At 34.8% G+C, this 16,589-nt stretch overlaps 1 protein-coding gene across 1 annotated transcript in view; it reads right to left on the reverse strand.

Annotated features, from left to right (window-relative positions):
- The window catches only part of SEMA3E (sema domain, immunoglobulin domain (Ig), short basic domain, secreted, (semaphorin) 3E), a 144,239-nt gene that overhangs the window by 44,318 nt on the left and 83,332 nt on the right, over positions 1-16,589 (reverse strand). The window contains exon 4 of the mRNA XM_010001253.1: positions 11,558-11,677. Coding sequence (XP_009999555.1) covers positions 11,558-11,677 — 120 coding nt within the window. The remainder of the gene's footprint in view (positions 1-11,557; positions 11,678-16,589) is intronic.

The raw sequence follows: 16,589 nt of genomic DNA on the forward strand, positions 1-16,589 counted from the left end.
TTAATACAATGACTATATCTTTTCACTAAATTGGGGACTTTGGTTGGTTTTCCCACACTACTATTATTATGAGAAATAATAATTTGATTTTCTGTAAGGGGATTTTTTTTTTTCACGATACTGTTCTTAGATTCAATGGTTCCATGTACTCCATTGTTTTTCTAATATTATCTTAAAACCAAAGTAACAAAACAATGAAGAGAACATGGGGAAAACTGTGATTTAGAAACTGCACCAAGTGGGGTGCAGAGTGGGACACAGTTGCAACTTTATCAATGATCTTTAATGCCATGGAATTGAATGTAACATATGAAATCTCCAAGATAGTAACAGAATTTATTTTATAGAGTATAATATTTAGAAGTATTCAACACAGCAGGTGTGCTATTTCTAAACACAGAAAATGTTTGCTGTCCATAGGTACTTTCCCATTTATTAAAATGATTTAAAAATCTGGTTTAATCTTAACATTGCACCTTTGAAGTCTGGCACTTTGCATGTCCATGTGTAGCCACGTGCACTCGCACAGCCTAATATGAGGAATCAAAGAACTTACTTCTAAATTAATTAGATAGAAGATTTGTAAAACATTTCACTGGTGTAACTGGATTTTTTTCTTCCTGTGAGAAACTGGATACTGAGTGACATTTATGACCATAATATAAATTGAAGTGTAATGAACTGAATAAACCTCACCTTAATGTCCATTCTCTTTTCCACTATAATGCTTTTAATATAGTATTTTGCAAATGTTATTTTGTACTGTATATTTTCAAAACATTTGTTTCACTTCTTTTCTTCTTTCTTATATACTCACTTATCCTTACATTTTTATTTTGACATAGAAGACACACTGAATACACTGTGCAGAGGCCTTGTTTAGGAAGGATGAACCTTGACTTCCCATTTAAAAAAAATAAAAAAAAATAAATCTGAAAAATAACAGAACATGTTTGCAAATCAGTAAAAAATATAATTAAAATATAAGTCTCCAAAATAGATTATCAGCTCCATGACCTGTTTAATCTGTACATTTACTTCATCAAGAAGACACATGGTAAAACAGATACACTGTAAAACTGCATACTGGGTCAGGCCTGAAAAAACACTTCATATTACACAACCTTTTGTACTTAAGTAAACTAAATTCTGGCATGAAGAAGAATGTGTATTAGCAATGTCTGAAAACTATAGTCCAAAACATTAGGTAGGTACTTGTTATAAATCCAAAAAAATAATTCAAGAAATTAAAAGCCTAAAGCCAACAGAAAATTAAAATAATGGAATTTATATAAAGGAGCCTGTTCTCCAAACACTGATGAGAATAATATTAGTAAGTTTATATTGAAACCTACTGGCCTATTTAAGTCAACATAATGCAGTCATGCAGGTATATGGGTGAGTAACACAAGACTGTTCCAACAATGAAAAAAACCCTTTAATTATTTATAATCTCATTTAGAAAATCCAAACTCGTTTTTAAAAGGACCTAAGCACTGGTAAAAAAATGGCTCTGCTTGTTGTTAGAGGATTACCAACTTTTAAAATTACACCTTCCATGGATACTCAACTTTATTTTCCAAGCCAAATGAGGATACAGCATTAGGGACAGAGTCCTCAAAGAACTGGCTGAAGTAGTCAGGTCTCTGCTATTTGACATAATTAAGATTATTTGGGAGGTAGTATTTCTTCTGAGGATCTGTTTTCAATCCTCTTTACTACCCAGTGACATACTGAAAAGATCAATAGTCCTATGGGATAAGAGTGCATAAAATATTACAGACATTAAATCCTCCCTAAAAATTCAGATGTATTTTTCAGGTCTATGCATTTTATTCCACAGTTAAATGATTAAGATTGGAGTCCAATCTGAAAACATATTTAAAATCTGGAGCTATGTCAGACGGCTGTCTGAGTTTGCTAGAGGATTAGCAATTTGTGACTTGTGTCAAAATATCTGGCCTAAAGTGACAGAAATAATATATATCCCTGATTTAATGCATGTGAAATACTCTGGCAACAGGGAAAAAAAAAAAAAGTCACCCTGCATATAGATATCACAGACATTTATCCTTAGCAGTTCAGAATGTTTAAGCAGAAGTGATTGAATTGGTCAGAATTTTAGAAGGTGTACCTTTACATGACCTTAAGCTGGACACATAAAATCATTAGGGCTCTATGGCACAAAATAGGAAGATTAGAAAAATAAATTATCACTACCTTGCACTAATGTGATAGTATATATGAAAGTTCCAGGGACCACATAAAGAATTTCTAGAATTAAGATGTTTGAAAACCTGTATATGGAGATACAGTCTTATGACCAAGTGGAAATGGAGCTAAAGATAGTACAAAATCCACAAAAGTGAAAGGATTTCTGTGGGGAAATGCACAGGCTTTACACAGAACCTTGTTAGCCAAGACTTTCCTTCTTCCTTAATTTTGACAAGCTAAACTTATGTTGAGATTTTGAGGGTCACATTAGAGCTAATACCGAAGTCCTTTCATCTAATGATGGGTATCGTAACAACTGGGGATAGAAGGGAAAAAAAAAACAACAACTAAAGAAGAATACACCTCTATGGTTTGGGCTTATAGTCTAGGCTCTGCAGATGGAGCAACAATTGCATTGGGCATGGAGAGGACAACAGCTACATCCAACTGAAAATGGATTTCAGAAGGAAAGCAGATACTCGTGAATTTCTGTCTCTCTCTGTGGTGTGGAGCCTTAGATAACCAAGAGCCCTTTTGGAGAGCTTCAACAGGGCATGCCATGGTGTGCCATTCTGGAAGAAAGGGCAGAGGAATGGATCCACTGCCTCTTGATGACACATATGTATTGCAAGTAATACTTCTTCGTAGTTCACTTTTTAATCTGGAATAATCTTCCTCAATAGATCTCAGTCAAATAAGGACAATTAACTGTCATAAAGTATAGCAGAATTATAGAATATTAAGGGTGGGTTTTATAAACCTGCAAAAATATTAACTAAACTTTGTCATTGTTCAGTTTTTGCTGGGTTCAATTATGATGGCTAATATCTTATTGAGCAGTACTGCCACTCCTCAAACAGTGCCATAGACTTAATCAGATGGCCTCACTTAGAAAAATACTTTTTCTCATAAGTAAATGTGGCAGAATCTAAAAATAGTTATGATGAGTGCTGGACTATTCTATCTACTTCCATCAAGTTACCACACAGGTGGAGTATTTCTTTCTCTTTGGGATAATAGTATTACTCCTCTGTATTGATTCATTCTCTTCTGACCATCTGTCTTTAATCTTCCAAAGGTCAGGTTTAATATGATGGAAAATTCATTTGGTACGGTTGATCAATGCACATTCTTTACTAATCTGCCAAATTGAACTTAAACGTCAAGTATGGCCATATTTAGACAGCATTCAAAAGTAATGAATGTCATTCACCTCATTTTATGGATGGAGAGCACTGTCAAACAAACCTGTTGTCTGCTACAATGTGTAAGACTGACTAATAAGAACAACTGTGTTGATACAGAATACTTGTTTTTTTCCAGGACACTGGACTTAGTACATAGCTATTTGATGAAACTCTGTGCAATGTAGAATTATTAAAAAATCTAAACTGTTGAGATATATCAAACTATAGTTGTTGTTAGGTATGCATCATTGAACCCTCCTTCTATTTTTCCTAAATTTTGTTCTTGATAGAAAGATGATTTTATTTTTTTTTAGGGGTGATTTAAATAGTCACGTTTACTTTCCTATTTAAGGTTACAAAAAGACTGGGAGGGCATAAAGTATGAAGAATAAAGGTTAATGAGACCTCTGGGTGTGTTCAGGTTTTTGAATGCTCTCAATACCATGTTAAAGGTCAGAAGTTAACAAATTAGATTTTAATAAAACTGTATCTGAAGTGGTATTTCTTGGAATACAAACACAGTTTATATCTGAAGTACACCAGTAAGCCCTAGAAGGTGGAGGTTCAGATCCTGGTTCAGACTACTTTCATGTTTTAGACGAAGGTGCTTCATTTAGGATCTTGGATATCCTAGGAGCCTTGTTACAGCTGACAGTGACAGGCACCTCTAGAAAACCCTTCACTGGCCTTGCTATATGAGGTTGCCAATTAGGTGCCTCAGCTAAGTGTGTAAACTGGAATAACTTTGTGCTCCAGAGAAGAATTTTGGGTCAAGTGAAAAATGCTAAAAAGAAGTTTCTCATTGTGATGCTGTGCCAAGAACTCAGCACTTGTCTGTGAAAAGAGGAATCTCAAACAGGGGTAAGGAAGTGACCTTGCCTATATACACACCATTGAACACCATGTCTGGTTCTAGTGTCTGCACTTCCAGAACATATGAAAATAGTGCAGAGAGTTCACAGGAAGGACAAAAATATGATTGAGGAATCCTTGTGATAGGAGGTTTAAGGAGCTATATTTATTTAGCTTATCAAAAAAAAGTGAAGAGGTGGCTTGATCTTTGTGTTGAGGCACTTACATGTGGAAAAGATGTGGAAAAGATAGTGGGAGACTTTTCAACTTTGCTATCACAGGCATATCAAGGTTAAACGGCAGGAAGTTAAAGTTAGATAAATTTAACATTGAGTAAGTGGTTATTTCCTAACATTTAATTAAATATTAGGACCACTTACCTGATAATGGAGTTACCATTATCTGGATTCTTTGAAATGACAATAAATATTTTCCTGAATATGGCTGAATTCAATGTCTGGGGGAAGTACATGGTACATCTATGTACTATGTGACTGACCACAGAAATTATTCTGATGGTCCCTTCTGGCCTTTGTTTCTATTTATGCAATACCCATTATCCTTTTCCTAGCAAAGCATGGGAAGAACAGAATTGCCCTTTCTTCATTATCCTTACTGAGGTCCATATATAGAGTTGTTCATTAAGTTAATTACTATAACTAAATTTCATTATTTTCAACTTTTCACGCAACTATATATGTTCATTCTGAATGAACCTCTTTTAACCTGTGTTACAAGAGGACGTTTGCCTCTTTTTTTTTGTAGGATTGGAGTTTGGCCAGTTATGGAAGTTGGGTTGTTATTTGAGTTGGTGAAGAAAATCTTTTTCATGTGTTGCTTGGCTAGTATTTTCTCATTTTCTTAGGACTACATAGGTAAGCCATGGGTTCAGTAAGAAATACCTCTTCAGGTTAGAGTTGATGTGAGTCTTTAGCTTTATCTTTTTGCCTTTTGCAACACAACACCTTGCTTGTATCCTGTGGGCACAGGGATGATCTTCACCTAATTATTTTCCTGCTTATTGTTAGCTTAGGTTTCATTTTAATCTCTCTTGAAATGCATATATATTTAAATTCCAGAACCTGAAATTATTTAGCCTAACTGAAATTTGAGGATCTTGGATATTTGGGACAGTTTTAGACCCTGGGATATGGGTGTGCAGACTAGATAATGCAAAGAACACCTCTGGTAAAATATTCAATGACATTGTATTGCTTACTTGGCTGCACTTCATATATATATGACCATGCAATATTGCTTTAAACATCACAGTTTAATGACTAGTTTCACATGAACTGCAGATGCAGGGAATTGCAATAAATAAGCAATTTCATTGTATTCAGGATTACAGTTTCAATTCTGTAAACAGAGTGAGTTGAAATATTTGCTAATATTTAGTGGATAGCATCCTAACTGGTGGCTTTTTATCCTTGCAGAGGGACACTGTGTCTCTGAGCAAATATTTTCAGGCTAAGAATTTGTCACATATTCTGTCTAATGAAGAGCTGATCAACACCCACTTCAGTTAGGTCAGTGAAACCAGATGTTCCTCCGCCTTAATCCACTGCAAACTGAGAGCAGAGATGAGGTAATAGGAAAAACCACAGAAAGGGAGTAACTGGGCGGATCATAATTTGTTTTGATTAGAAAAATATCCTAAAATAATATATATCAATATATCTACAATTTTGTTTCTTAACAAAGCTGAAAGAATGATGACATTTCCAAATGCTGGTCAAAAGTAGAAGAATTATGTCATGTAAAAATGAAACTGAGATATGACTGAAACATTCTCTCTTACCTTCCATGTCAACTCACTTCAATTTGTTAAAGTAAAAGTTGAGAAGCTCAGGTTGTCTACTTTTGGGTAAAGAGGCAGATGGAAAGTTTAGTGCACAATTGAACATTATCTTATTTTTACTTTGAATCACAGAGTATGTAGAAAAAGAAGTGCCTCTCCCCACAGCCAATGAAATATTAAGGGCAACACAGATTAGAAAAAAGAAATTTCAGCTTGACTCATTTGTCCTCCAAGCAATTAAATACACCTGCTGCTTCACTAAAGGCAATTCCTTTCTAACAGGCCTTAAAGACTTAGAATTTAAAACTCTTGCTCCTGATAACCAGAATCTTATCTGGGTAATTGCAAGGGAAATAGTATAATAAGGACTATAACAGATTAAGAATACCTAGGGGAGACTCCCAGAAACAACCAGTGCATTTTGTGGAAAGGGTAACTTAGACCATCAGCCTTCTGAGGGTGGAGAAATACAGCTATAGGCAGTTTACTGAGCTAAATGAGGCCTCGAAAATGGTACTCTGCCAGTTCAATGTACGTATTAAAAATTTACAGCGTGTTCTGGAAGAAAAATTCTTAATGCACTGTTCTTTCCCACGACTTTCATTGCCTCAACAGGTTTTGTCATGTGAAGATGACTTCCTCTCCCGGAATCAGCTCTATGTTGTCACCATATAGTTTTCAAAAAGTTAGGATATTTTTTCTGTACATTATTTTCTTTTGCAATTTCCACTCATTTTGCAGGTCCTTTGGAGACAAAGTAATCTCTTCAGCTGTCTGTATTTGGTAGAACCCCCATCTGGATTTTAAAGTTCCTTTGTGAGTTAGTTAATAAGGCAGCTTGGATCATTGAAAGGTGTCTGCAGGACCCATAAAAAAGCCCAAAAACCAGATAACCCATTAAGATAAAATCATTCCTTGACTGCAGATAGCTAATCCAATCTAAGTCTTGTCATAATTCACCTAGGGTATTTTGAGCTCCATACACCAGTAGTGGAGTGCTGTTTTACAAGCTGTTAGATGAGGAGAAACATAAGTTGAAACAGAAAGCACTTCTTCCAGTGCTCATCTTCTACTACCATAACTGAGAAGTTTATATAAAGGAAGAGACCTGATGCAGATGCTTCTTCCCCCATGCTGGCATCAAAGGCAACAGGAGTGACAAATGTCAATTTTGTGAGAATGGAAGCAGAGTAAATTTTTTCCCTGCACTTTTCTTCATATTTATATTTGGTTTGAAGAATTATCTCAGATTTTTTTCTCACAAAGCATGTGGGAAAGACACATATTTAATTCATCATGGGAAATTTGGGCTGGAGGGTCTCTCTTTCACTCTTGCTTTCCTCAGGAAAAAAAAAAAAAAAAAAAGGTGATTTTAATGAAATGAACTCTCCTTCATTTCTGGATGATAGACAGATAGAAACTGGAGGAACCCAGCCTATTCTGACTTGCATTAATTTTTGACATTTGAAAGCATTACATGAAGTCAACAATAATGAGCTCACTACTGGCTGGGAGTTAACTTGCTTATGGGTTTTTTGGGCAAGATTTTGTAATATGTTGTTTTGTCTGCAAGGTCAGCATTATGATTTCTTTTTTTCCCAATTTGTAATTTATTTCTAAGTGGTAGAAAAACACTGGGTAATATGCTGAAATATTTAAGTTTTTGAAAGCAACATTCAACAGAGTCAAGGTAACTGGAAAGAGAGAGAAAAAGTTGCTTGTTGCTGTCAGTGACTGTAATTATATATTTTTAGAAAGGTGATGTCTGGCAACAGTTTTACTACAGTGAACAGCCTGGAATTCCAAAGCAATATAAATTAAACCAATATTCCAATAAAATGACTGCAATAAACCATTATGTACTTAATATTTCAAATGGATACATAGCATATCACAGAATTTATAAACAATTTGATTTAGAAAAATATATTTGGTTAGACTGGTGATAGAACACAAGTTTGAGGTAAAATTCAATAAATCAAATATTTATTGCTTGTTGGTTTCTCTGATGACATATTTAAATATAATTTATTTATATTAAGGCAATATACTTAGCATCACTACATTTCTATAAACATGAAAAGCATGAAAGAAGCATTTAAACATGTATAATGTATCATAGTACAATTTGATTGTGAAAGATTTCAGTTATTACATAGTAATTTAGATTAATATTTTCTAGAGAGATTGGCTAGAGGGATGGACATTTCAATTGTGTATTATAAGACATTTAGAGGTTCTGATTTTCAGCAAGTCCGAGGAGTAATCATCTGCTAATAAGGCAAGTAAATTCTGCCTATTTTTGGACACAAAAAAAATCTCCTTTTGGCTTCACTGTTTGTTGGCAAGAGCTCAATGTTTTCTTACCAGATCACTATTCAGAAATGTGTGACTTTATGTAAACTTTTGTTACAAACCAACAACAAACTAAATTTTCCTATAAGGTGTAACTATTGAGCATCAAGAACAAGAGCCTCAACAGGATGTTTTGTTCCAAAAGGTTGTTTCTCTTCAGTCTGCTCAGTCAACTGTGAGATATAAGGTTACATAAAATATAGTCCTGCTATTTTATCATGCTCTTAACACCTATATCGCTAGTTTGTTGTTACATACAGTTTGTAGTTAAAGAACACTGAAGTTTTTTTACTGAGAGGGTCACATCTTCCCTTAGCTCAGGAAGCACTATTGAAACTTACAGTTAAGATTCCTGACTGCATACAAAGTATTTCCTCTGTGTTTATACTGTTGATTCATAGTTCTGTCTGGAAGAGGGAACCCAGCTTCTCATGCTGTGTTAGCCAGGTATCTAGATACACAGTCTACTATAAGGGCTCTCTTTCTATCTCCCACCTTTTATACCTCTACATCTCTGCAAAGTGTCATTGTTGAAATGTATATATGGCTGAAATACACCTTGTGCTACTTAAAGAGACTCTGTTCAGAAGCAATCTACTTTGCAGACCAAAGTTAAATTTTACTTACATTGAAGTTCAACATATTTAATAAAAATGTCAACAATATCTGAAAAAAATTTCCTTTCAACCAGCTGCATACTATTAACTGCTTTTAACTGCATATAGCTGCATATTATAAACAAGCACTTAACCTTCACATTTAAAGTCTGAATTTTAATAGCTTTTTAATAAGGATCTTTAGGTCATTTTTAGGAATGGAATGGGATCATTATACTTTTAAGACTGTTTTTTTGTTTTAGAATCCTTTCTATGACAGTCAGACGGCAAGAAAGAGGCTAGAAAGCTGAGGTGGAAGAAATGGGGGACAGTAATCAAAAGTCACTGGATAGATATACCATGGCTAAACAGACACATCAGCAAACAGACTGAAATGCAGTTTTCTGAGGAAGGATCTTGTCCCTTTGCTTACTGCAGTACCATCATGTCCTTATCAGTCAAAGAAAGTAAAGAAAGCAGAGCAAGCAAAGTCAAAGATTACAATTTGCCCATTGAACCACACACCATGTGTTATTTTTAACTTACCATACACATGGCACCTTTCTTTTTTAATCCTGCTGGTCAGCTTTTCAGATAAGGGAAACCAATATAGCTACTTATTAGTGTAGCAAATATCTTTCCTATTGGTCTACACAAACACAAAAATGGTAATTTTCCCATGACTTCAGTGTGGGCAAAAATTTAGAGCTTCTGTTTGACAACAGAGAATAATAAACAAAAACACAGGAAGGACAGATGGACAGTGATACATATGGGAAGGATCATGGGCCACACATTCTTATGTACAAGTCTTGTGTCTCATTTTTTGTTTGTTTGGTTCTATTTTTATTAACTTGTTGCTGATGCTTTCTTAAATAGTGTTCCTAAATATACAGACATTGCTTCCTTCAAACTCTACTAGGAAGCTTGACAGGAGGTTCAGGAGAGGACCAAAGATAACATGCAAATCGCTTTATGTAAAATTGCTTCTTATTTTGTTCCTCATTTTTAGAAAATACTGTTTTTCTGCAATTCAAATAACTCAAAATGTAAGCACTGTGCTGGGGTCTTCTGATTTAAACATCAGTTGGAGATGCACAGCAGGGATTGGATCCTTGAAGATTATTTCTGGTGATGTGCTTCTAATTTGGTTTGTCAAAGGGATGCATCTTTACTTAGAAAAGCTTATTAAAATTTTTTTCAGTATCTTAACTGATTTCTATGAGTAAATTAAAAAAAAAAAAAAGTTATATCTACAGTTAATATTCATTCAAGCCAATTGTTTATTTTAAATCAGTTCCAGCTCCTGTCCTCTGTTTTCCTAGTGTTCTGACCAATAGATCAACAAACACTAATGTAGGTATCAGACAAGTCTGAATTACTTTAGCTCAAAAGGTACAAAGTTGTCAGATGTGGAGTACAACAATTATAGTGATATAAGAGCATCAGTTCCATGACAGATTCTCAGCTTTACCAGGAGACATTACTAAATATGAATCAACTAACCAAGACCATTGTCCGTCACTACGTCTGCTATGAAGACAGGCTGAGGCAGTTGGGGCTGTTCAGCCTGGAGAAGAGAAGGCTCCGGGGAGACGTTAGAGCACCTTCCAGTACCTGAAAGGGCTACAGGAAAGCTGGGGAGGGACTTTTCATCAGTAAGGGTAGTGATAGGAAAAGGGGTAATGATTTTAAACTGAAAGAGGTTAGATTTAAGTTGGACATCAGGAAGAAATTCTTCACCATGAAGGTAGTGAGGCACTGGAACAGGTTGCCTAGGATGTTGCTGATGCTTCCTCCCTGAAGCAGTTCAAGGCCAGGTTGGATGAGGCTTGTGCAGCCTGGTCTAGCAGGAGGTGCCCCTGCTCATAGCATGGAGGTTGGAGCCTGATGATCTTTAAGGTTCCCTTAGGAACCTTAACCATTCTCTGATTCTATGATTGCATCATTTCTTCCTGACATTTAACAGTAAAAACCTTTGGGCTTAAGGTGATTTCTGCCTCACAAAGTACGTGACTAAGAATCCTTGGTCGCATTCCTAAAGTGCTTATCACATGTGCCTCTCTAGCACATCTCTCATTAAAACAATACGTATTTTGTTGTATGGTATATTATTTCCCAAAAAGACCCCAAAACAAAACAACCAAAAAACAACCAAAAACCCACACACAAAACAACCAACAAACAAATAAAAAAAATAATAATAATAATAAACAAACAAAAAACTCCACCAAATAAAAAAAACTACAAACAGATTGGGCTAAAATAACCAAAATATTTTTTTTTAAATTTGATAAGAATTGTTCTATCAGCTTACCTAGTAATATAACTCTAACACTGAAATGACTTTGAATTCTTTGCATAATAATCATTAGTGAGTTCCTATAGACACAAATGAAATTTTAGACCAGCATTACATTTAATCAGGGAAAATTTCTCTTGTATGGTTTGTATGTGAACTCTGAGCACTTAAATTCATGTTTATTTTTAACCATAGAGGCTTTGATGCAATCCAGACCAAAAGAGCCACTACTGTAAAATAAATTTCTTACCTCTGATGGATGTCCAGCTCTAACAAAAGTACAGAGTGGGTCAAAAGCTCCTGTTCCACAAGCCAGAAGATGTGTTCTGTTGTATCGGTGAAGGACACGGATGTAATTTGCACATTCATCCTAGTTTACATAAAAAATAATCACAGGAAAATATTAGCATTTTAAAAAATATTTCTTTTTAATATCTTAGGTGCCCGTGGGTGATACTCTGCCTATTGAAACTTCCTGTTCTGTTTATTGTAACATCTTATCTCTCCCACTTCATATTAGTACCAAAGTGCCACCAAATTAATGGATGGACAGTTTTTTGACATGAAAAAAGCAAGTTTAGTGCATTTATCACAAATTAGTTTAGTTACTTATCCAGTAAGGAGTTACTAATTTCCAAAACACACTTTTGTGTTTGTTTAATCTCAGAGATGTTCTGCAAATGCAAATACTTGTTTTATTAAGTATTATTAAATACACAAGACATTAGATTCCAAGCGTGACATGTGAATAGTCAACAAATTACTTCGTTTTCAAGTTTAATAAACTTTATCAAGAAACATAACACTTTTCCCTTGCCTTCTTTTTTTTTTTTTCCCATAAAACAACCTCACCACTAATTTCTTGTGTAATTAATTGCTAATAAATATTTTTTTTTATATTGTATAGCTTCATGCTTTATCTGTTTCCACTGTTCAAACCCTTCTTTGAAGAAGAAATTATTCATTCCCCCAGGGCAATACTCTGGGACTCATTAGAGTATTTGCAGCTTCATAAATATTACAATTTAAAAAAATTCAAACACCCCTTTGAGATGTGGAGTCATTTTCCTTCCTGTGCTAAACTAGAAACTGAGATAGTGAGATAAAAGTATCCATTGATTTGAGGACTCCTGGGACTTGGTTTTACAGACTGTTTAGCATTTTGCACTAATTTCTTGTGTAATTAATTGCTAATAAATATTTTTTTTTATATTGTATAGCTTCATGCTTTATCTGTTTCCACTGTTCAAACCCTTCTTTGAAGAAGAAATTATTCATTCCCCCAGGGCAATACTCTGGGACTCATTAGAGTATTTGCAGCTTCATAAATATTACAATTTAAAAAAATTCAAACACCCCTTTGAGATGTGGAGTCATTTTCCTTCCTGTGCTAAACTAGAAACTGAGATAGTGAGATAAAAGTATCCATTGATTTGAGGACTCCTGGGACTTGGTTTTACAGACTGTTTAGCATTTTGCAGTGATTATGTTTGGAGTAAAAATTCTGTTCTATTGCTCCTAATTTCTGCAACTCAGACCCTGGGTTTTTAGACAGTAACACCAATTTTAAGGAGGCAATTATAATGGGATTAATTTTAGCTAACTTTAGCTGTTCTAAAGTTTAGACATATAATTTATGCTGTTCTCCTAAGTTTTTTTCTATAACCAACAAAGAAGGCCAGACATCTCCAAAAGGCAATTAATTCTATCCTAAAATGAATGAGTAGAGGAATTTCTTTTTTGAAGATTTGCTGTCTTTTGCTGATGACTATTTTTCAGACTGCTAGATTTATATGAGAACAATCCTGGGTTGTACTGACCCTCTACAATAACTTAATGTCACAGAGAATGAGCCAGGCAAAATTCAGCCCTTACAAACACACATTAGGTTCAAAACAAAGAAACTTTCTTTTTCAACCCCCTGTGTCATTTGGTGGAAGACTTCCAACTGGTCCAACATACCAAAAGGATCACAAGAAAAAACTCTCCTTTGCTACATGACTTTCCTTAACTGTTCACCTTGAAGATATATGGTGCTAGTTGAACCTACATAGGCAGATAACCTGTTACATATATATCATGTACATGAAAAGGACAATTGAACCTTGTAGTATCTTACTTTTGGAATTTTTAAATTAAATTGGCTAATTCTTAACTAATTTCTTAAAAAAAAAAAAAAAAAAAGAAAAAAAAGGAAATTAAATAAATATAGATAAGGTTTGCCTTCACATGGCATCCACATCTGGGCTTCTCACCTGGACAAAAATTTATAGACCCGCTGAAAAAAAATGTGCTACTTGAATTGTCAGAAACATTGAGAAGGATGAGTTGAGATTAGTAGGCCATGATCCGCTACACCAGGATCAGCACTCAAGGACAGAAGTACCCATTCTGTATGTCCATCTTGCACACATGTGCTAACTGGTGGTAGAGGAATGGTAATATTTAGGAATTTTACAATGCTTTGCACTTTTTAATAGGTGCTTTACTGGGGACTGATGCTATTCCTTGTTCTCCCTCCCCTCCAAGAATAACTTTTCTGACATATCCCCTCTGTTCTTTCTCAGTGGTGGCCTGATCTTTATAAATAAAATTGGTTAATTTTAAATAAATTTTTAAAAAAAAAAAAAAAAAAAAGAAAAAAAAGGAAATTAAATAAATATAGATAAGGTTTGCCTTCACATGGCATCCACATCTGGGCTTCTCACCTGGACAAAAATTTATAGACCCGCTGAAAAAAAATGTGCTACTTGAATTGTCAGAAACATTGAGAAGGATGAGTTGAGATTAGTAGGCCATGATCCGCTACACCAGGATCAGCACTCAAGGACAGAAGTACCCATTCTGTATGTCCATCTTGCACACATGTGCTAACTGGTGGTAGAGGAATGGTAATATTTAGGAATTTTACAATGCTTTGCACTTTTTAATAGGTGCTTTACTGGGGACTGATGCTATTCCTTGTTCTCCCTCCCCTCCAAGAATAACTTTTCTGACATATCCCCTCTGTTCTTTCTCAGTGGTGGCCTGATCTTTACTTCGTGGTTTCCTTCTTAATCCATATATGCCTGCAGCTCTTAATCTTCATCTCAAAAGCACTGTGGAGGAATAGAGATCTTTGGATTTTTTTTAAATGGGCAAAAATTAGTGATTTTTTCTCATGCACACCTTCACAGAAATGCCTAAAATTTTTGCAGAAAACCCAGGATGAGGCAGATACCAAACACAGAAAAAAATAATTCAAATACTTAAACTGTATAATATATAAACAAATGTTAATAGAACCTATTCTGGGAAGGTTCAGGCAGCTAGGCGTTGCTGCTGGCCCCACTTATAATATCCTGTACACATAACAAGGAAGAGATGTATCAGCAAAAAAACATCAAAATAAACTTTCTTCCTACTATATTTATTAATTAAGTGTTGTGGTTGTCTTTAGGAGGCTTTGTAGACATATCAATAGATCTGTGGAATTTTATTCATCTGAAACTTCTCAGTGCAAAGGAGTTAGTCATCACGACAGAATTTGATTTCTACACCTGAATGATTTTCAGTTCTGATAAAATATTTGAAAGGATCTAAAGCACTCACACCACAGGCCAACAGGTGTGTTTCCTGGCACACTGGATGAGAGTGGAAGGATTTTTTCCTTGGCTTTATCTGGATCAGAAAACTGTGGCCTGAACTTAAGGTGATACACATGATAATAGCACAAGGCTTTTCTAACTGTCCTACTAAATTTGTTACAGACTCTCTCAAACTGTGTTTATGGCTACAATACTTGCAGTTTTACTCCTACAAGATGAACTGATAACTTCTATAGGTTGTAAGAGCTTTTAAAAACGGCCTCTGCTGTTATAAAGAGATACAGAGAAAACATGAGATAACTCAAAACTAAGATGCTCATCAGAACATTTTCAATTCTACTAAATATTAATTATGCACTGATCTTAACAGATCTTTTGCTAAGAAAAAAAAAGAAACACCATGGAAATAAGTAAAAGTGTTTGAAAGAGTACTGATGTGTAATTTTTTTGTGAGACTTTATGGAGTGACATGGCAAAGGGTTGATTTTTAGAGATTATGCCATTAAGGCAATATTGGTTTACGGCTACAAAAAAGGAAGGTGAAAAGGAGAGTGATAGGAGGCGTTTTGATTCTAATTTATATTCCTTTCAGGTTGAGCAATTTATCTTCCTGAATACTAAGCATGCTGATGAAAACAATTAAGCTTTCCCTAGAACGAATTAGTCTTAGTAATTCGAATAGTGCTACACATAATTAGGTTTCATGTGAGGGTCAGAATATTGTTTGGTATTGTTTGGTATTACAATATTTCCAGCTTTTACTTTAACATTTTTCTTAAAGGCTCCAGTTCTGGAGTTTAGTTATTATTTAAAAATTCTGTGTTTTTCTTGTAAACAACCACCTAACATTCATAGTACAGAGAGGTGTGGGGCAAATAGGAATTGATTTAAATGATCACATTCATTACAACGCAAATCTGAAAAGTAATAACAATAGAGTCTGAAGTGGATACATTTACAGCACATTTGAACAAAAACACCTATTTCTTTGTTTGTTAAACCCAAAGAATATTGCCAAAGTATCGGAAAATAAATCATGCAGTGATAAAGAAAAGATGACAGAGCTTTAACTGTAATAACAGCTTATGCTGAGAAATAGAATTAAATAAAGCTCAAAGAATTTAAGTTTTGGATTAATTTAATATGACCACAAAGTTTGGATAATATAGTAAACCACAGTTTTCAACCAAAGAAACCTAAAATTCTTAAAGGCACAGCACACAAAATGCAATCAACTTTTAAGATGCCTCAAAAACAATCAGTTATAGGCCAGGTGAGTGTAAGAAGTAAAGAATCATCTTGGTTTTTACTATCGTTATTATTTCCCAATCTGATTCACCAGTTCCCTTGATGTGGATGGTTCTCATGCTCTACTTCCAACAAAAATCTTTATAGCTTCCTAATCTTCACAGGGAATATGTTATGCTTATCATCAAGGCTGCCTGGTTGCTGTGTTTGTGGAAAAACTGCATGTGCTCTGCTATGTCCTACGTTCCTGTCACTGTTGCTGTAAAACTATCATCATTTTGAAATTGTTTGCTACAGTGTGAGCTCTCTCAGCTGTGGGATTTATTAGGTGTTGTACTTGATGTGTGTTTACGAGGTGCAGATAATGAGCCTGGTGGACTGCAAAATTAAAGAGAGCTCCTATCCAGAAGGACTTTCATCCTGTGGTGCCAATGATATCAGCTGCTA

Source organism: Chaetura pelagica, unplaced genomic scaffold (assembly GCF_000747805.2).
Source record: "Chaetura pelagica isolate M959 unplaced genomic scaffold, ChaPel_1.0 scaffold66, whole genome shotgun sequence".
NCBI classification, from domain to species: Eukaryota; Metazoa; Chordata; class Aves; order Apodiformes; family Apodidae; genus Chaetura; species Chaetura pelagica.